Source organism: Zootoca vivipara, chromosome 8 (assembly GCF_963506605.1).
Source record: "Zootoca vivipara chromosome 8, rZooViv1.1, whole genome shotgun sequence".
Lineage (NCBI taxonomy): Eukaryota > Metazoa > Chordata > Lepidosauria > Squamata > Lacertidae > Zootoca > Zootoca vivipara.
Genome location: NC_083283.1, coordinates 75,921,138 through 75,943,450, shown reverse-complemented (window position 1 = coordinate 75,943,450; position 22,313 = coordinate 75,921,138). Strand labels below are relative to the sequence as shown.

Below are 22,313 nucleotides of genomic sequence, written 5' to 3'. Positions count from 1 at the left end.
ATCAATATCTATAAAATCACGTATGGTGTGGAGGAAGTGAACAGAGGGAAGGTTTATCCTCTCTCACAGTACTGAAACTCTGGGCCAGCCATTGAAGTTGAATGTTCGAAGACTCGAGACAAACAAAATGAGGCATTTCTTCACACGTCACATAGCTAAAATATGGAATTTACCACCACAGGAAGTAGTAATGGCCACTGTTGGAGTTTAAAAGGGGGATTGGACAAATTCATGGATGATAAACTATCAGTGGCTAGTGGCCATGGTGACTGTAGGCTGCCTCCCATGCAGTAGGCCGCTAGAAACCAATGGCTGGGGAACAGAAATGGGCCACCCCACTCGCTAGGCAAAGTGAGGCGGCTGCCTCAGGTAGCAGGTTCCACAAGGGCAGCAGATCCTGCCTCCAAGGAATGTGTCGCCCATTGCTGCCGCCGTCACAGAATTAGTAATGGCTGTGGTGTGTTCCTTGGAGGCGAGATCTGCCTCCTCCTTGGAAGCCTCTTGGATTTGTCAAGTAAGATGGATAAGATACCCCTCTTTTTCCTGATCTTCACTCATCCCTTCTTCCCTGGTGGAAGGGGGAGGGGCGCCATTTTGTGGTTCTCCTCGGGTGCCAAGATGGCCAGGCTTCTAATAGTCTATTTTGAGAACTGGTTGTGGAGCTAGGTGTATCTTTGAGCTGATCCGATAGCACTGTTCTTCTTTTGCTAAATCTTCAGTGGTTAATAGTGGAGAGAGACGCAGAAGCTGTTAGGCACCTTAAAATTGCATTTCCTGAGCTGAATTCCCTGCCCTGATGCATTATCGATGCAATTTTATGCAATTTACTCGAAAGTCAGTCCTATTGTGCTCAATGAGGCATACTCCCCAGCAAATAGGACTGGGATTGCAGATTTCCAGTCTTCAACCCTTGCTTCTCAAACCCCAAGATAAGTGAGCAAGGCTGGGCTTCCATCTGCCCTCCCAAATAGCTCTTAGCTAAGTCATAGTGCCTTGCAAGCTTTTATCTTTATGGTGTTTCCCACTTTGATACAGCTTCCTCGGGAATGAGCATGGTATCTCTGAGGCAACAAGAAGCACTTTGAAATGCTCTTCCGTAAAAGGCTTTCATAAGTATGTGCTTAATTTCCTTCTGTGTTTAAATTCCATCTTGGCTGACTTGACTACCTTGGGAAGGCTGTAAACAGGCAAATGTTTAGGTCAAGAAAATAGGATAAAGTTAATAATTCTGTCATGATTTTTGAGGCGTGCCTTTCACTTAGATAATTATAGAGCATAGGTTCCCCCCCCCCACCTCCAGTTCCTGCTAAATTGTCAAAGAATACCAGTAGCACAGTAATGTTCCATAATCTGGAATAAAAGCTCTCACACAGAATCCAGAAAATAGATTTACTTCTTAAAGCAAGCTTCTAGTCCTTATGATTTTTTTAAAAAAGAAATTTGAAAAGGCTTTAGCAAAGCAAGATGTGGAATACGATACTGCTCATGCAAATACGCCTTCCCGCTTGCTCTACTGTAAGCTCTGCCATTGCTTAAAACTGCCATTTTCTTCTCAGTATTCCTCCTTTCTTGTTGTACTCAAAGCTTCAGCTCAGCTGCCTTGTGTGTACAATCATTCAAATACTGAATTATATAATTTAGTTAAAGTGGCCCCCGCGTGCAAGATTTGATGGGTTTTTTTATTTCTGGGTTCCAAAATCTTCTTAGTTTCAATTACATTCCGGTCATAATAATAATACAACAACTGCAATATTAATAACTTCTATTCGTGTTGACACATTAAATGATTTGTAAAATTTCAAGTGAGGAACTCAAACTGTATCCTTGTTCTTCCTGTGTGTGGCAGTTATCCTGTCCATGGTGTTTCTTCCTGTCCTTGTAAGATGTTATGTCTTTCCCCTGATTGTTGCTGTTAATCCATCATGCCTTGGATGGAGCTGATTTCCCATTTTTGTTCCAGAAATTTCTCCATCGCTCCATCACGTGCTTCATTGTTTTGCACCAAGGACTGTCCCAGTAAAGAAGCTGTTTTCACCACTTTTCCTCTCAGCTGGGAAGAAGAGTGGTCTGTTGAACTGCAGATGACTTAATAAAGAACCTTATCAGTTCCCTGGCAGCTCATAGACGCCTTCCATCCTTCCTTCCAGCTGAAGATATATGACCATTTATCCTTCCAATTGTATTAAATTCCAAATCCTCTTAGCGTTATTCATTTCACTTCATAGATAATAAAGGATGGGGAAGAGTCAGCTCTAAGTTTCCATAGTAAACCTTTTGCAAAATAGAGCTTCCCTCCCTTTTTGCATTCCGTTTGATGTTCTATTAAGGGGGGGGGATTTGCAAGGATGGTTTACCCTCAACCATCCTTGTTTTTCCTTCGCCAACGATCTCCCGCTCTTGTGGGGGCTGCCTCCAGTAAGGCATGGAGGAACCGGAAGCCCAGGCCTTACACGTTGCAATGTGCAGTAGGAGGAGGAAGAGGCAGGCGATTCCCATGGGAGTGGTCTGTGTGCAACAGGGGTGTAAAGCAGGGCTGCAGAATACAAGACGTGGCTTCAGAAATAGAGTTAGGAAGCTGAAAAGTGAGGGCAGCCATTGAATAGGGTTGGAGGCTCTAGGGAGTTAATGTTGGGGTGGCTGTTGAGTGGAGGAAGCAGGGGTGCACCCCCCTATACATACAAAGGACCTGCCCTAAAGTCCTCCTTCTCCCTTCCATCCTTGTTTTTCGTTTGCACCACTTTACTTCCTGCATGTTTGGTTTAAGACACCAGCGCCCAAACCTGCAGAACGCTAGCTTCCCACGTGGAGACGGACGTGTTCCAGACACCTGCAGGCTATTTGAGCCTTGATCCTCCATGACAAAGCTGGTAGAGCCCAGTTTTGAATGATCCATTATTCAGGCTGATAACTCAGACTGTTCTGTTCGCAAAGTTGTCGGTGTGCGTACATTTGAGGGAGGCCTACGTTTTGACGTTTTGTGGTCAAACTCTAAATCAAAAAGGCCCTTTTCTCAGAGCCTTCGGGCATACAGCTGTTTTCAATTGTTCTTGACTCCTATCTAGGGAGAGCCATAAAAATAAATCAGTGCCAAAAAAAAAAATATTGAGAGCTTTCCTTTGCCTCCCCCCTCCAGCCCCTCTCCCAGCCTCCCTTTGGCATAATTTTGAATGGACTGAGAGCAAATATATAAGAGAAGTTAGGGTTGGGGTGGGAAAGGGCACCCCAGAGCACATTTAACAAGCGAGAAGGCAGCTTGTTTCTGAAAGTGTGCACCTCATAACTTGAGTAGAGACTGTCCAGAGAGACTTAAGTAGGAGCAGTATGATTAATTCCTGCCTGTGTCTTGACGGGTTCATGCTGATTTATTTTACTTCATTATGAGAAACATAAGGCTTCTCTTTACCTCCCTTCTCCCCCTCTCCTTCTTCCAGAACTAGGATTTAGGAAGCAAGGCTGGCAGGCAATGGTCATGGGAAAGTTCTGCGAGAACTGCAGACATCCTGAATAAAGTTGTGTCACACAGAGTGTGGAAAGGAAGGGAGGAATTGACCCAACATTAAAAAATAAAAAATGACTCCCTAGCAGATAGCTTCTTACACTTTTCCCTAGCATGGCATATCAGTGTCCTTGATGACCAAAGACATATCCTCACAGAATCGCCTGTGCCTTTCAGAGCTCAGAAATGACACCAACTGCTTTAACGAAATTGGCACAGTAGAATCACTTTCCTTGCAGTGTGTTAGAATGTAGCCGAGAATTGCATTTTTGCCCCTGCTTGTTTTGGGACCATTGTAAGAAACACTGGAAATATATTGATGTGGGTGGCATACCCCACCAGAATTTGTAAGCCTACGGTACTAAAAATTTTCTCTGTTTTGTTGGCTTCTTTTGCAGCTGTCTGGTGGGTGTGAGTTGACCGTGGTCATCCACGATTTCACGGCATGCAACAGCAACGAGCTGACAATCCGCCGTGGTCAGACGGTGGAGGTTTTAGAGCGGCCACACGATAAACCTGATTGGTGCCTAGTACGAACCACCGACCGTTCCCCAGCTGCGGAAGGACTTGTACCCTGTGGGTCTCTCTGCATTGCTCACTCTCGAAGCAGCATGGAGATGGAGGGCATCTTCAACCACAAAGGTAGGAGAACGAGGACTTGGAAGTCATTTGCCCTTACATCTCTCCATGTTTTGTTTATCAATGCTCTGAGGGAGTCTTTGGAAATTGGCACACCACTTAGGAGATACGGGGGTCCATGCCTGTTCAATGGCCATCACCACAGCCATACAGTTTATGTATGATGAGACTCTGTGCGCCGTGTTTTGAAGCTTTTGGGTTGTGACATTCAAGTGGAGCTTCACACAATTGTGGTTCACACTGAGTATTCCAACAGCTCCATGGGTGTGGCAAATTAAATATGGGTGGTAATCTGGCTGTGCTCGTTGAACAGCCCTATTGGAGTGGTTGAAGAACTGCGGGACGTACCACGTGACTTCTCAAAAAATTGCAATACAGTAGTTCCACACAACTCCCAAATGTAAAAGCATGTATTGCCATATAGCTAGATGACTAGGATCTACAAACCAAGAGCCCTCTGGCAGTTGGTAAGATCCCCTGTCCCAGTTTTCCCCTGTGAATTGCGGAGGAAAGGGAAAGGGTCTATTCACGGGTTTGCTCGCACAACACACTGGCCAGACCTTGGCTTAACAAGGCTGCATGAGCATGTGAGCTCCCCTCTTCTTTTTGCTGCCGAGCCATATTGAACCAAGCCAAGGTTTAGCATAGCATGTCATCCAAACTGTGGTGGTTAAGCTCTCTCCTCGCTAGCCATGAGCTATAAGCAAGGTCTGGGTTTAGTTAAACTTTGTGGCTAGTGAGGAGGGTAGGTAACAAGCCCTGATTTGGTTGACATGCTAAGCCAAATTTTGGCTTAGTAGCCAAATGGACCAGAAAGGAAAAAAGCAGCTGTGAGTTCCATGCAGTCTCCCTAAGGTGCAAGGTTTGACTTGACCTGGTGAAAACCAGGCCAGTGTGCCAGGAACGAGAGAGAGCAGCTTCACCTCCTCAACATCCACATTGCCCAGAGAAAACTTTGGAAGTTGACCAAGAGGGCCAAGGTTCGTACTGGCCTTTGGAGATAGAAGTGGTGAAAGAGATTTATACTGCTTTTCTCCTGAGGTCAGCACAAAGTGTGTGAGAGAGAACTCCACCTTGAATGCAGCGAAGAACTTGAAGGGGCTGGGTAAATAACGCCCACAAATAATGTCTGTTAACATCAGAGTGATATTTGTGGACCCTTGTGACAATCTCATGCTTGACAGTCTGAGGGAGTTAGAGAAGTTTCAGGGGAGCGCCGTGTGTTTAGAACAAACCAAAAGATATATTGTATGTACTTGTAAAACAGACTTACCCAGCACAAGCTGCTTGTTAAAAGTCTGAGCCATTTGTCCCATACTTAATTGGTATAAGACATCTGTGTACTCAGAACTGTCTCGGTGTTCTGTTTAATGTATTTGTCAAACTCTTCATAACAGTTTGCCCTGGAGAGAGAATGCAGCCTTCAAGAGTCTCACCGTCACAACTTTCTTACATGCACACTAGGAAGAGCTTGCAGAGTAGACATAGTAAAGTAAACTGCTTTTAGATACTTAGCTTTGTGTGTTTTCTCCGGGTTTAGAGAGAACCAAATCATGGAACAACTTATCATTTAAGTTGCAATTGTTAAGAATTTTCCCAGGAGGGGAATAAACCTCAGCATATATTTAAGTCAGTGTTTGCAGCCTATCTACTAAGCGACTGAGCTGTGAACCAAGAACTCCCAGGTTTTAATCTCGTCTCTGGCCTGAGTAGCCTTCAGTATGCCAATAACTCTGAACCTCACCTGCAATCTGTGGATAATACTTTAAGGACTGTTGGAAAGTTTGCTGAGAGCTTATGAAGTGCTTTGAACGCTCACATCTTTGAATGTTTATTATTGATAATTACAGGTAGGTAGCCGTGTTGGTCTGACTTCTGAAGAATATCTGAAGAAGTGTGCATGCACACGGAAGCTCATACCAATGTCAAACTTAGTTGGTCTCTAAGGTGCTACTGGAAGGAATTTTTATTTTTATTATTGATAATATTATTACAAAGAAAACCTTGGAGTAATTTTACAGCTAAACCTTAGGATGGTTAAAACACCAGTATGATAGGCTTTGTTTATTCTGCTGACTTGTTCTTCATCAACCAAAATATGCAAGCTGGGGGCATAGTTCTGTACAGTATTGGTTTTTAATAGCTCTCAAACACAAAACAGGCTTTGTTTGAAACTGCACACACATTAAATATACAATCGGTTGGAGTTCATGAACGACACTTGACCATGCAGCCAGGTGTGTTGATGGAGTGAAATCAGATTGTGTATGTGACAAGATGGCTACATTTGCTTCTGTCTCTTGCTAAATTCAAAAAAGTCATTTCGACATTACCAGAGAATGTTCTGAAATCAGCAGGCGTCAGGGCCGCCGGATTCTGGTGATGTAGCAACAGCAACTGAATTGCCTGGTGTTCCTGAAAATCATGGTTGATACGCCAACCCATGATAAGCAAGTGCCTTGAAGGACTTGATTAGCTTACGATATCCTGTTTTAAGTCAACTATGTATTATTCATTTCTTATCAAGTTTATACCTTGTCCTTCTGCACTAGGCTTTCAAGGCAACTGGCAAAAGGACATAGCAATACAATATTGAGGTGTAGGAACCGCAGTCACTATAGAAGAACAATAAATTGTTCAGCTGCAGACAGAAGGTGCTTGTCTGCATTAGATTGTTCTTGCTTCTGAAAGTAATTTAGGTGATATACACAGCATTTCTCAAGATAGCTTAGTGAATTTATTTTGCAGCTGTTTGGGACTTCTTATTTCCGTGTTTGTCCACAGAGCTGCTTTGAACACTGTGGCCAATCTTCAAATGGGAGTGCAATTAATTCCACATGCCCCTAGGCCGCATGACAAACTGTTTCTAATGTTATCAGGACTTTGAAAAGCAGTTTGTGATATAGCATTTGAGGGCTTTTCTGGATTAAGAGGACTTCCAGGATGGCACTTGAATGTCTCCTAAACATAAATTTTAAAAATCCGTAACTAGCTTGCAGAAAAATGGCAAGCAGTTCAGTTTTAGTGATTCTGAGCCTTGGGCAAACGGTGTCGCAAATCTGTTGCAACTTTTGGGGTTTCAGTAACGTAAGTAAGCTTATTCCTGGCCAGCATTTACCATAAAACATAAATGAATCATTTGGTAAGGCAAAAGGATTTAGGTATTATCTAGGTTGATTTATTCTGTATTTCCTTGACAGTGCCTTGAAAAATTTAAGCAGAGTTGGGGATCTGTATGCTTGAGTCATACATTCAACCTACGGTAGCAGTTCGAAAGCACGTCAAAGTGCAAGTAGATAAATAGGTACCGCTCTGGCGGGAAGGTAAATGGTGTTTCCGTGTGCTGCTCTGGTTTGCCTAGTAATGTTGGCCATATGAACCAGAAGCTCCCTTGGCCAGTAAAGCGAGATGAGCGCCACAATCCCAGAGTCGTCCGCAACTGGACCTAATCGTCAGGGGTCCCTTTACCTTTATGCTTGAGCCCTAATTTTGCCAGTAAGTGTTTTAAGGCATGCATACTCAGAAGCTCAGGATTTTGCTTCCAATTAGTCGGCTGATTAATTGCTTAGTTCTGAATTGCCACACTTTCATGGCTCAATTTTGGAGCTCCTCAGAGAACGTGAATGGGTTAAATGAAATCCTAGTTAGTCATAAATGTGGACATTCTGATGTCTTGCTAAAGATTTTTTTATCTCCCATTGTGCTAATGTCTCATTCGCTTGCATCAGTTTTGGCAAGATTTGTAGAATCAGGCAAACTAAAAGCTGAGACGCATTTGCCACACCTGAATGTTCCTTGTTCCAGCTGTGGCTTCATTTAACAGTCCACATTTAAGGAGTCACGTCTTTTTCACGAACAACAAAAGTTAGAAGACAGAATCCTTTATGCAGTCTTTGACCACCTTGAAGCAATTCCTGAGCCTTTCAAGCCATCTCCCATCAATTTCGAAAAGGCCTTTAATAGGATACTGTAAAAGCGGAGCTGTTGGCTGTGTCTTGCAGGCGGGGGTGGGGGTGGGGTGGAGATGCAGTGAATCAAATGTTATTGAGCACTTGGAAGAAAAGGCCTTTGGGCCATTTTCACTCAAATGGGTCAGCATCTGGCTGACCCAGTAAAAAAAATTGCTTTTGTTTGCAAGGATGCGAAGCTACATGAAATAATACCCTAGATATTTTCCAAAAGAAACAGTTTTCTACTCATTCAGTTCCTTTGCAAACTGGCTTTTTAAAAAATCTGTGGGGTAGAAGGAACCACGAGAATTCAATGAACAGGGCAATCTTTGTGTTTATAACCTAAGAAACCAAAACCCTACTGGGTGCAGCTGTGCTGGTAGTGCTGAAACTGTAGGCACATTGTACAGTAAAGGCAAAAAAAAAAGAACTTTGTCCAGAATTTGTTATAAAGTCACATTGTGTTTACCCAGAAAGTATTGACCCCGAAATGATTTACCGAAGCTTTCTTGTTGGGGAAGATTGTGCAGCTTTTTTGGCCGAGGCCAAAGTAGTTAAGGGCGGAGAAAAAAAGATGAAGCTGGCAGGATGGAATGATTCTTTGCTGTTGAGTTCATGAGCAAGCACTCCCTGTCTCTCTCCTTACAGGAAATGTGTACTGTAAATAAAATTCCTGGTAATTTGTGTAACTTGCTTTTTAATCCAAGCATTGAACAGTTGCAGCCTGATGTCGGACCTTTTGACTTTGGGGATTGGGTGGCCTTGCGTCCTGTGAGTTTGAGCAATTCAGCATGATTTCCAAGTTGCATTTTGCCAAAATGACAAATTGTGATTTATAAGACTAGGGAATTGTAAAGTGCGTAACAGAGAGAAATTTGTTCAGTAGTTCAGTAGAGTGGCATGGACCCTCCCTCCCCCTCCCGCACCAAATGCTCCATCTATTAATCCCGTATTCTCTTCAATATAAAATTCTCAAAAATGAGGAGCAGTATTCACAGTGACATACATCATAAAATCAATGAAAGCAGGAACTTAAAAGCAGGCGGAGGGAGAACAACTACCAAGCCAGTACTTTAGCACTGAAGGGCCTGCATAAATAAGGAGTCCTTGGAGCCTTTATAAAATGTAATCACCCATCTAAGCTTTACACAACCATCTTTCCTGCAAAGGGTGCAGGGGGGGGCCATACTTAAAAATTAGATTCTGCCATTTCATGGACATAATAATCAAGAGAAAGTCCTACGACTATGTCTTGCAATAAAAGAAGAAAAGGTGGGTTTTGCATGTTTTCTTTGCAAGGTGGAAGGGCCAAGGAACAGAGAAAGGCCTTTGTGCAACCTCCTCTAAATTCCCAGCTCCTCCTTGCCATAGCGTGAGTCAGGTTTTCTGCATGTTGGCAAAGTGTTTGTTGTATAGATTGGACCAAAGGGACTGTTGTCTCTGACCCCCCATTGTCCAATGCAGTTACTTTAGAAGGGAAGACTCTTCCTACCTTCGCCCCCCGCAAAGCAGCTGGTGTGGGGAAGGATTTCTTTGCTGTAATTTGGAAAAGAAGGCCTAAACAATTAAATTGCAAAAAGAACATCAACCACATTGGCTATAGGAGTTGCACAGTGATAATACTTTCTAGCCATCATGACTCTAAAACTAAGATGAAAATGTGTGTTCAACAAAAGTTTTGTGGTACTTCTGTAAATATATAGTTGCTAATGGCTGCATCCTGTTTAAGAAGGTAAAAGGTAAAAATAGCACCTCCTATTGGCCACTGTCTTCCCACAGATATTCCATATATACACAGAGAAATGCATATGTATGTGATGCTATATTTGACAATGTGCATACAAGCTTTCTCGTAATATTTGAAGAGACCTTCACTAGTATAGGAAAAGTTCTCAAGGAATTGCAGAATCATTTTTCTATCATAAAGTGGTGTGGAACCATTTTTTTCTCAGTTCTAAACATTCACTAGAATCGAAATAGCCAAACATTTACAGTAACCAAACACACACACACACACACACACACACACACACACACACAAAACAGCGATATGCCTTGGCATTTTCTCCCTCCCTTTTGGCAAGTAGCTTCTGGTGTTTATGATTGGGATAGCCATAAGTTGAAAAGTAAGGTAGCATTGCAAAAGAATCCCTAACTCACGGTTTTCAAGCTTAATTTCATGATACAGCAATGTGCTTTTTATTAGCTTGACTGGCAGAAGGCCTTGCTGCCACGGTAGATGGGCTGGTCCCTTGTTTTTGCACCGTGAAATTAACCATCCATGGTCCTTTCCGCTCACTGAATTGCATTTCAGCCTCCCAGAGGGAACAAATGAGCTAGTTGTCGGAGGAGTCAATAATTTTTCTTGAACGTCAGTTAGGCTAGTTACGGTAGAGGGTAAGCCATCGCATCTGGCTATTCCCATGTGTGAGCCTAAAATCTGGAGCTGTGCTGTGCAAGTGAGTCAGAGGAGAGCATCCCCCGAAGGGAGTCGCTGCACTGAAGCTACGACAAGGGGCTTTAAAAGAGCTGTTATTTTGCTCTCAGTTCTTAGCTAAGGAGTTCTCAGAGGGAAGGAGGAGGAGGAGGAGAGCACAGTGTGTGGAAATCCTCTGCAGGAGTTTTGCAGCAAGCTAACAGTTTGCCATGTCAAACGGAGTTGAGCAAATTGACACCCTGGAATCTCTTCATTCACCGTACTGTGGAAATGGGCAGCCGGGCAGCTGCAAATACTGGATCCTGGACTTAGGTACAAATGGCAGGCAAATATTGGTTTATGCGGGAGGAGGGGAGAGGGTTTCTTCCCCTCCTTTTCAGAAGCAGATGTGTTTAGGTGAACAATACAGCATGTTGTGGGCTTTATGCAAGTGTACTTCAGATAACTTCTATCAGAATCTTATTCCTAGAAGATACAAGCATAGCGATGCTATTCTTTCCATTCCTAAGTTGCTGTAAGGGGAGACCGGGAAGGGGGGGGTGGATGCAAATTTGCTAGCCAGAATGGGGAAGAGTAGCAGAGCTGTTTCTGTCCAACAATTTACCTTAGAATATTAATCTGTAGCAGAATGAAGCCACTTTCTGTTTGCATGAAACGAAGGTTGGTGTGGGGGCGGGGGGAGATGCATGATCTAAAATGTCATTTATCTTACGCAATTTTTTTAAAACCTTCTCCAGTAAGGGGAAAAAAGATTCAAACATCTGCAAATAAAACATTTCCAATTAAATATGTTCAGGCAAGTCAGGAATCAAAAAGGAGGCAGTCTATTAATACATCAATGCTAACTTTGTGTCTTCTACACACTATCACACAAAGATACACAAACCTATCGGGGACCGATTTTTCTGTTGTACCAGACCAGTCATCCAACAAATGGGTTGATTGGCTCTCGATATTCTCAAATGTCATCATCTGTTCCAAAACAAGTTTTATCTTCTTCTGTTGCATTGTTTAGTCTGCCGGCATGAGCAGCCATTAACTTAAATCTAACCATGGTAATAAATTTTAAAGGTCTGTGTTTCTTTGGGTGAAAGGCATGGGATACTTGAAACTTGCTTGATGAATAGAAATTACAAGGATTTGCACTTGAGCCTGTTGAAACCCATTGTCATAGAGGTTGATTAAAATGTCTCTGGATCCTTATATTTCCCTACTTACCTTATATTGAATTTAATCTAAAAGCAGCCACTGGCATTCTAAGGATCTAAGGCATTCTAATGTTCATGTGCAGCCTGATCCTCATTTATAACTTACTCAGGATCAAATCCCACTGGGTTCACTGCTGCTTCCCAGTGAGGATTGCAAGCTCAACGTGAATTAGGAACAGTTTGGGTAGACTGAACCTGGGGCATGCATCTGGGCTGGAGGAGTTTCAACTGCGGGAAAATTACCGTAAGGTACGGCTGATGTGTGACAAATGTCTGAAATGAAGTGGAGACAGCATGGAACTGTGTGCCTTTCCTGTTCTTTGTCGTGGAAGAGTTCTTGTGCCTTTTGAAAAGTCTGTAGATCTCACTGTGCTGTTCATGATAAATTCCAGCTCCAAAGATAGCATAAACTTCTCTGAGGAACATCTGACAACCTCCCAGATGCGTTACTTAGCGGGAATGTTTCTCAGATGCCACAGCCTGCAGTGTCGTTTGGACAGATGCTGTCCCAAACCAGGTAGATAAAGCACATTCAGTTGTGCATTGCATTTGCCAGCTTAGGCTCATAGAGCATGCTCACGCTGGGCACAAGCAGCAGGAAGTAAGTGCACCTGGCTAGATGGCACATTTTTTAAAGCATACTGGATCTGTGAGCAACCTAAGAGGGGAAACATGAGGCAGAAATGGATTGTAAAAGAATTTTGCTTTCATGCAAGAATCTGATTATCTCAAGCTCACGTTTGTGGCCAATGCACTATGCATGCTGATGACTGTCTAAAAATTAATGGAAACTATTACTTCCATGCATTGGCATTTAGCTTATTCTTTTTTCCTCTCTTCGAGGTCGGTCAAAGCCTCCCGACTTTATTAATCATTGCAAATTTTAGTGCAGAAATCAATATTTCCAAGGCCACCCTAACGTTTTCCCACTTATGCCTCAAGTTAAAAATGGCTAGCAAATAGCTTGCATTCCAATGAGCTGAATCACCTGGCAGGAAGTCTCTACAGTTCCTGGGTGTTGGGCAGTCCATTCTGGTTTTTTTATCCTGTATCCTTTTGGTCTGTGTAGAACTCCTCACATTGTTAACATGTATAGAGGATGCTCTGGGGGCAAGTCAGCAGAAAGGACTGTCATATTGTATAAACTGAAACCTCATTAATTACCGTTGTACATATTGCATGTCTGCAAAATAAGAACTGAAATTTGTAAGATTCGGCCTCCTCTTTGATACATGGTCACTTCTATTTAAAATAGACAAAGCCCTTTCAATACGATTCTCCTCCAGACATCTATAGTTGCTATTTCACACTTTGCAGTACTGGGATGTTGGCTGCAGCTGGGTAGCAAGCATGCTTTCCCACCAAACTTTTTCTTCAAGTATTGAAATTCATACATGTTTTAAAATATAGATTAAAATCCTTTGTGTTACTACATCACAATGCCTTAAAAACAAAACAGTCAACAAGTTGTTATAGAGAAAGTCCTCTCCCAGGAAGAATGAGGAGAGAAACTGTTACCCCATTTTCTGCCCCGATGTAAGATTCTTTAGGGAAATGTAACAATTCAGGGAGAGATTAGAGTCAAACAAAAACATATATTTATAACGCTACTAGCTATCTCAAAAGCAACAGCTTCTTAGCTAGGTTTTTTATATTGTAATTTTATGTTGTGAACCACTCTTGATATCTACGGATGAAGGGCTGTATACAAATTTAATTAATAAATAATAATAGAAGATTCTTTTTCCACTGTAGTGGAGTAGTGGAAATGTATATTGGATTGTGTAATGGACACATTGGATTTCTATTTTCAAATAACCAGAGCCATACCTTCGTACTTCCTTAACAGATCATACGAAGCCATGTTCCACTGATAAATTTCAAAGACAACATGAAACAGTATGGATGGAAACATGAGACATGTTAATGCAGGCATCCCCAAACTGCAGCCCTCCAGATGTTTTTGGCCTACAACTCCCATGATCCCTAGCTAAGAGGACCAGTGGTCAGGGATGATGGGAATTGTAGTCCAGAACATCTGGAGGGCCGAAGTTTGGGGGTGCCAGTGTTAATGCATTCTGTAGTGTAATAGGAAATAGTGGGAAGGGGGTTCCATTAGTTTCGCCTTTTAGTTATTGAAAAATCCTATTAACTCTAATCAAATGTACACAAATGGAGCCCCATGAAAGTAAGCCTGGGCTGCCCCGTGATTTCCAGAGTAGGAAATGTTCCATTCTTGCCATGAGACTACACACACTGAGTATCGCCAATCACTGCAAGACATGTCCACATAGGCCTAACGTTTTCTGATCCCCACGATCCAAATGCATTCTGATTTTCCATTTCATTTATTTATCTGCTTATAAAACAGATAAACTTGTTACCATTATAAAACAAGCAAAATCATCCTCCAAATGGAAGAGAACAGTATAAATTCAGCAAAAGAAACAGGTCTCACAAGTCTTTAAGATCCACAAGCATGAGACTCGTAATCTCAGGGTCGTGGGTTCGAGTCCCACGTTGGGTGAAAGATTCCTGCATTGCAGGTGATCGGGACTAGACGAACCTCCCTGGTCCCTTCCAGTTCTACAAATCTGTGATTCCGTAATCTGGACTGGGGCACGTGTATCCCGTTCTGTGGGGCACCGCTTCCTGTTGTGTGTGTTTTATCGCCCTGCAGAGACAGCTTGTAGCTGCTACATAGAGAGGCTGAAAAAGAGTGGGGTTAGGTGTTGCTCACGTAGGGCTCTCATATTTGTGCTCAGGATTTGTTGCCGTAATTGATTCCGGCTGTACTTCAGGTAAGATTTATGGCTTAAATGGAACACACGAGCTTTCCTCGCTTAACATTCACATCCAGTATCACGATGGTGCGTGCATGTAATATATCTCTCCGTTTCTACTTGAGGGATAGTGTTACCCTGAAGCAGTTGCTGGGAAAGGGCGCTCAGGAAAAGAGGGTGAAGGCTGGAATGCAGTAAAGTATCCAGTGTAGCTTTGCAGGGTGGTGTAACTCTTGGATGCGAGCCAGTTCTGAAAGAAGTGCATAGCCCTAGCCTTTGTGGCACAGATGGAAGTTGTTAAATGTGTTGCTATAGACCCCTTGCCAGAGTCGGCCAGAACAATGGGCTGCAAAATCTCCCCTGGAACAGAGCACATCTGGGTGCTGCGGAGAGGCATGTCTGTCGGCTAATGCTCTGCAGGCCTGTGTTTCCTACCTTCTCTCAGTGGGGACCGTCTCTCAAGAGTTCTTTTGTGCACAATTCATAAACAGGAAGTTCCAGTTGAAATCTCCCCTTTAATGAACTTGAAGGCCTTTTTCTAAAAAGAAAAGGGAAAAAAAAAACTATTTTCATGTGTGCCCATGAGGAGGGTGTCTAAGGAAATAACGATTTGCTCCTGAATGGGATTTTGTTAGCTTGAGTTTAGGGACAAAATTTCTGCCTGTGATGGAAGTGGTCTGAGGTTCAAATTCTTCCAAAGAGCTTTAGAAGAGAAGGGGCCCAACCTCGTACCCACATGGCATGTGAACTACAATACGGTGAGAGACCCCCATCGTTTTCTTCCCACCCACTTGCTCCTTTTAAATATCAGTTCTCCCTAATGTATTGTAGGGCTAATTCATGCATGTTAGGTTCATAACTTGGTGGTAATAAAAAAATGGTAGCTCGCATAGGATTTGAGCCATCACAAATAAAACACCATTTGCGTTTCAAGTCAAACCCTTTTCTATGCAGTCAGTTTATGTGTTCTGCGCCAGATGGTCACATTATGTTCATGTATGTGTGAGCTAGCTGGAAGTTCTTTTCTGAAGGCCATTAAAGGGGGGGGGACTGGAGGGGGTTGTCAGAGCTAATAGCAACTTGGCATGGGAATGTTGAGGGCGCATGAAAAGGTATGGGAGAAACATATTACAGCACCATCCCTCAGAGTTTCACTTCCTTGATCCAGCTAAGCTGAACTGCTAAATAGGGGTGTTTTTTAAGGGTCTAGTTTTGACCCATAAGCAGTGGGACAATGCTCTGCCCTCCATAGTGTGGGGCTTTTTGCATTACAGATTGGGAAGCAGCTCTCTGGCAACTCTCAGTGCTGCAAAGCTGATTTGAGAAGGCTGAATCTCTCAAATTTTGATGGAAACCAAAAAGGCCAAATTTCTTGGGGCTGAAAAGGTCTCTGATGAACTCCAAAGAGCCATCCCATCAAACATCTAAACCCAGCTGTTCACCTGCCTAGCTCTTTCATGAATCTTTCTGTGAATCTTAGTCATAGCCTTCAAACCACTTCCTCCGGATTCGCCCCAGTGACTTCACTATGACTACTCCAGAATAAGTGTGTTTGTGGGTATGTTGGTCCTTAACATTCCCCATTGGTTTTGAAGTGGAAAGTTTTGTTCTATCATTTCTTGTAATGTCTCAGGAAGGGGGGAAACCTATACTTCCATAATTCCTAAAGAGCCTTCAAATCTTAGTTACTAATTCATCAGGCGAACACATTTTTTCTATTGTATGTTATGCATTTCTAAATGCACGTATTAATAAGCCAACAATATATTATTAGGGGTCATGAACTTGCCTGCTAAGCATTTTTAGTTATGCCCTGCTCTCTCTCTTATTTTAATACGCAGAAAATTGTAAATCTTTGTTAAGCAAAATCCATATGAAGTACTGGCTTTGAACCCCATTAAATATATTGGGGGTTTATTTACTTAACCTACAGCTTCTCAATACATTTGCTATTACAACAATGTTCCATAAGATAATAGGAGGGGGGAATGCTTTCCTAACAGTCTTGATAGCTTTGTACCCCATCAAAGTTTATGCATTGCTTACAAGTTACATGAAGCTCTGAAGGAAAGAGGAATATGTTGGTATCCATCTGTTTCTAGAGACAAAGGAGCACATGTTCCCCGCTGGAAGTAATAGCCATTCCCTAACACCCCATACACCCCAAGAGGAATATAATATAATCTTCTTTGTATGTATAGTAGAATGATATTTATAATTTATCACTCCCTAGCTTGGTGGTTCCCAAACTTAGATACCTAAGTTTTGACTTTTCTTTTTCTAGATCAGGCATCCCCAAACTCGGCCCTCCAGATGTTTTGGGACTACAACTCCTATCATCCCTAGCTAACAGGACTAGTGGTCAGGGATGATGGGAACTGTAGTCCCAAAACATCTGGAGGACCGAGTTTGGGGATGCCTGTTCTACATGAAAATTGGTGATGCCCTTGACACTTGGAAATACTGTAGAGAATTTCATACTCTTGATAAATCCCAGAAAAATGGGTAGACATCATCACTGCAAATGCATAATAGCCATTAATATTGCCTCCTGTCATCTTGCTTTTCCCCTTTGTCTTGTGACTTCTAGACTGCAGTGATGGTTCTGGGATTGCCCTGCACTCATCAGCTGTTAATACCAGGAAATCCTGGTATATCCTTTGCCTCTTTCAAGACAATATAAGTGTCGTATTGGGACAGAGATGTTGGCTCAGTGCTTTGGGGGATATAAAGTGTTGGGTGCGTCTAGTGTAGTACCTTATTTTTTTCAAGGTGCATTTCAGCACCGTTTGAGAATCAATGCCCTAACTATGATACATGTTTGCTGCAGAATTCCTATGAAAAATGGTGAGGTTTTGGTGCTGGAGTTGTTTGCTGTGCAACTGTGATTTTACTTCATACTCTCTAAGGAACATTTCACACATTGCATAGCAGGGAATCAAAGTTTTCTGCAGTGTGTTCATTCATTTATGTGCAAACCAGGCCAGTGAAGGGTTGCAACTAAAGCTGTCATTTCATTGACTGATTCATCATTTTCATTGAGAATTGGAGCAAAAGTAGCTAAGAAACGATTCAGTGGCAAAAGCTGCAGGGCTCTCCCCCCCCCCCCCTTTCAGAACACTGTGTTTTAATCGGAACTTGTCATGACCTTGGAAGTGCAGAAAACCAGCCGTACCACAAAAATATATTGGTTGAAACATGGAACTCTTGGCACTCATGCTAAAACAAGCCCCACAGCACAGTGAGGGTCTTTTTTTGCCAGAAGAAAGCCCTTAAGTAATATCCGTATAAATCCGAAACCTCCGGTTTTAATCTAGAGAGAGGGGTAAAGTTGGCTCTATTAACTGCATCACATAAAGTAATGCCTGATTCAGTGATGATGGAATCCTTTGTTCTTGGCAACTAACAACATGAATGATACTTTTCCTTAAGCATCCTCTTTGGAAGGGAAAGGAGATTTGAGTCCCGTTTCCTCTTTGGTTGCGGTCTAAGGTTAAGAACTCATAAAAGTACATGTTTGGGACATGGCAGTCACTTTACAGCATATTAACATGTACGGTTTTCCCATTCTCCTTGCCCAGTTGTACTGTGCCATTGCTTGGCTTCACTGTTGGGCAAGGCAAAGGCAGGACATGTAGGTTGAATGCCTGTTAATGCCTGTTTCCGGGATTAGGGCAGCCAGCAGGCAAATGCAATGCAATTGCTCAGATACAGAGCAGCATGCCAGAGATCCAGCAGGGGGCAGTAGTCTGTTTTCCTTTGCACTTGCCCTTGTTCCCAAGCAATGGAGACCAGACTCTGAGTGGGCTCCTCTTAAGATGTGCAGTACAGATGTTCTCCACCAGCTGATGGGACCTGTAGTCTAAAACATCTGGAGGGCACCAGATTGGGTTTTTAGCTGTCAGATCACCATATACATATATTTTTAAGCGTCGATAAGAACCATCCACTGAATATGTGTAACAAAAATGTTACACGATGGGAAATGAGCATCAAACGGCTACGCTCGTTGAGGAAACAATATTGGTTATGACTCTTGGTTGTGTTTAGTCACAGTAGCAAACCAGGATTTGCTTTGTGTAATGTGTGAAATGGCCCTTCCTTGTTGTTGCACCTTCCCCGTCCATTTGCCAGCTTCAGTGATCCTTCCTTGGCCATTGACATGTGGAGTGCTCAATGCTTCTTATGTCGATAGCGTGCTCTGTTGGCCATAAATTATGCCTCGAGGGGATACACAGCCCACTGTCTCAGTAGTAGCATATGTGTCACATCTGGCTTTTAGAAAGCATACCGTGGAGGAATTGGACACTTCTGCTTTTATGTCTGCTTTGAGTGGAATGCTAGGCTGAAATTAAGGCCCCTTTTTTAAAAAAAAGCTTTTACCCTTGGGCTTTTGTTGAACCTTATAACATAATATTTCCCTTGCTTGGAGGACCATACCAAAGATCCACTTAGCACAAGAGTTTTATCCTTTCTAACACGCCTGAGAAACACTTAAGTGGGACTTGACTATCTCTTGTTTGACCTCAGCATCTGGTACTCAGAGGTACAGTATATCTGAAAATCAATTTAGCCACCTTTGATAATAGCCGTGGATATGTTATATTTCATTTTAGCTTTCAATCAGTCTTTAGTGTCCTTCTTTTCACATAAAAGTTATTTTGTAGATTGAAATACTGTGCTATTCAAATTATACACAATATTCACCTCTGCTTCATTTTAGAAGTAGGCGGGAAATTATGATAGGCCCTGGAAGGCCTAATTAAAACTGTCCATCTGTCTGCATGCTGCATGCGTAAGGGGCACTGCCTTGAGCCTTTGGAATATGTAGGGTACAGATATGAGTAAGTTTTGCAACAACTGAGCTCATTAAGTCAGAAGAAAAACATAGAATAAGCTTGTACTAATGAGATTCCCCAAATCATGGTGTGCCCCAATAAGAATTTTGTGCTTCTTAAATGATGGCTTACTGCTTTATTTTATTAGATTCTTTAATTCTACTTCAAGGAGGTCATGTCAGCATCCATATTCGTTCTCTCTCTCTCTCTCTCTCTCTCTCTCTCTCTCTCTCTCTCTCTCACACACACACACACACACACACACACAAAATTTTGTCTGTAAGGTAGGTTAGGCTGAGAGACAGTGATGAGGCCAAGACCACATAGTGAACATGAATAAGGATTCTAACCTAGGTCTCTATGCCCATCACAACACACTATTTACTACAGCACATTTTGTCATAGAATCATGGAGTTGGAAGGGACCCTGATAATCATCTAGTTCAGCCACCCGCAATGCAGGAATATGCAGCTTTTCCACCTGGGGATCGAACCTGCAACCTTGGCGCTATCAGCACCTCACTCTAACCAACTGAGCTATTCAAAAGGTGTCCGTAACCATGGGAAGGAGAGAAAATGCTGCAGTGAGGTAGAGAAGCAAACACCTCTGGTGTTCAAGTCAAACCTTCAATTTAGTATTATTATGACTTGACCGGAAAAAGAGCAATTTCATATGAGTTGAGAAATGGCCTGTTTCCCATATCAACAAGAAAGGAAATGACTTCAAGTTGGATTCTTTCCAACACTCTTTCCAACACAGTTTGACTATGAAGGACTCGGTTGTAACTACAACTTTCATTGGTTTCCCTTCCATGCAGGTAATCTATATGCAGAACTTCTTGTGTGCTTAATCACACATACACACACACTAGAACAGGTGTCGGCAACCTTTTCTGCCCTTGGGCCAGGGGATTCCCACGGACTATCGCCCATGGGCCGGACATGGGCCACACAGGCGCAGAAGCGATTTCCGGTGGTGCTGCAGACATTTTGGAAATGGGCAGCGCAGCACCAGAAATCACGGCTGCGTATGTCTGCGGCTGCATAGACACGATTTCCGGCGCTGCTCAGTGAGTCGCCATGCTGCGCCGGTTTACCGCAGCGCACGGGGGACTTGCCGAGCAGGCGGCTCGGTTCACGGGCGGCCTGTGGGCCGGATAAGCGGCCTCCATGGGCCAGAGGTTGCCGATGCCTGCACTAGAATTTTCAAAGCACTTTACATATGTTCTCTGTAATTTCTGCTATGGTTTGCCAGTAACATTCTGCATGTCACAGATAAGGGACCTGAGAATATGCTAGATGCTTTTTTGTGAACTATAATAGCTATATTACTATGCAAGAACAGAAACTACAGGTACCCAACTTTACAGGTGGGCATGAGTGACAGCAGGGCACTTCTGTGCCAGGCAAGTGGAACATGGCCTTGGGAAACTAATTTGATCTTGAGTTGTAACATTTCCAAACAGGTTAACCTGTGGCCAGTAGAGTCTTTTACACTGGTGTGCATAGTCTGGTTACAATGCGTTGTTTTAAGTTGTGGGCTCAATCCCATTGAAACCCAGCAAGGAACATGCACGGTTCTCTTAATTATGGAACTCATTGTCTCTAAGCCAACTGGTTAGTTTCCTACATTTGCACTCCCACCCTTTCTCCAAGGAGGTCAGTGCAAGATTATAACCACATAGCATAACAGTGTGTGTAAGTTCAGATATCTTGATTTGCAAGGGCCCCTGAGGAGGATTCCTAGCAGAAAAGCCTTCTTGGTGTCGGTCCAGCTTTTCTCCAGTACTCCACATGAGCATGTTGTATTAGAGGCAGCAAAGTGACACAAGCGCTCTGCTTCTTTTTAATGTGTGCTCTCAACTCGCAAGACTATTGCTGTTAAAAAGGAACAAATGATCCTCATTATGTCAACAGCGAAAATGAAAGGGCTTCCACATAGTGATTCATAGTAAAATATTCCTTTTCATAAAATAGCACAGTGGCCGTTTCCACTGATTACCTAGAACAAAACGGCCTTTTGTACCTGTATCTGTACTCTTAGATACAGATATTTGATTTTTTTTTTCTTGCTGGCTGGTGGTCTAAATAGCAAGAATTGGGAACAGGGGCTAGCTCTGTTCATCTGAGAAAGCCTGTTGAAACTGTATTATTTTTTTGTCATGAAAAAAAATGCATACCCACCAGTCAGTCACTCAGGAATGTAGATTCACTAGCTTAGGCACCAGAAATAGACGGGCAGCTTTCTATGAATAATGTAAGGGTTTCATTATTTTGATTGCTGGTATTGTAACGTTTAGGGTTATCTGACTTTAGACAAGTACAGACTTACATAGAGCTATTTAAAAAATCTCCATAATTTGTCATCCATGTGCTTAGCTAAAGGTGATGACTGCCGCTGTTGCATAATAGGAAACCTTTCTGAGAGAAGTACATTTACGGCCCTGTTCTCTGACAGGTATATAATAATATGTGTCCGTAAACAAACATATGTCACATGAATACATGGCATTACTACATAGAAAGCATTTGGGGGGAGTAAAAAAAAAACCTAGAAGCTGCATATATGTAATAGTACACATACAAGTGGGGATGTGGGTGGCGCTGTGGGTTAAACCACAGAGCCTAGGGCTTGCCGATCAGAAGGTCGGCAGTTTGAATCCCCGCAACGGGGTGAGCTCCCGTTGCTTGGTCCCTGCTCCTGCCAACCTAGCAGTTTGAAAGCACGTAGTGCAAGTAGATAAATAGGTACCGCTCCAGCGGGAAGGTAAACGGCGTTTCCGTGCACTGCTCTGGTTCGCCAGAAGTGGCTTAGTCATGCTGGCCACATGACCTGGAAGTTGTACGCTGGCTCCCTCGGCCAGTAAAGCGAGATGAGCGCCGCAACCCCAGAGTCATCCACGACTGGACCTAATGGTCGGGTACCTTTACCTTTACCTTTACACATACAAGTGAGGCCTTC

General features: G+C 42.9%; 1 protein-coding gene across 8 annotated transcripts in view; it reads left to right on the top strand.

The window, feature by feature from the left end:
• TRIO (trio Rho guanine nucleotide exchange factor) overlaps window positions 1-22,313 on the top strand; it is a 254,175-nt gene that overhangs the window by 180,638 nt on the left and 51,224 nt on the right. For all 8 annotated transcript variants that reach the window (XM_060278041.1, XM_060278045.1, XM_060278044.1 and 5 more), the window contains exon 34: window positions 3,895-4,138. In XM_060278041.1, coding sequence (XP_060134024.1) covers window positions 3,895-4,138 — 244 coding nt within the window. The remainder of the gene's footprint in view (window positions 1-3,894; window positions 4,139-22,313) is intronic.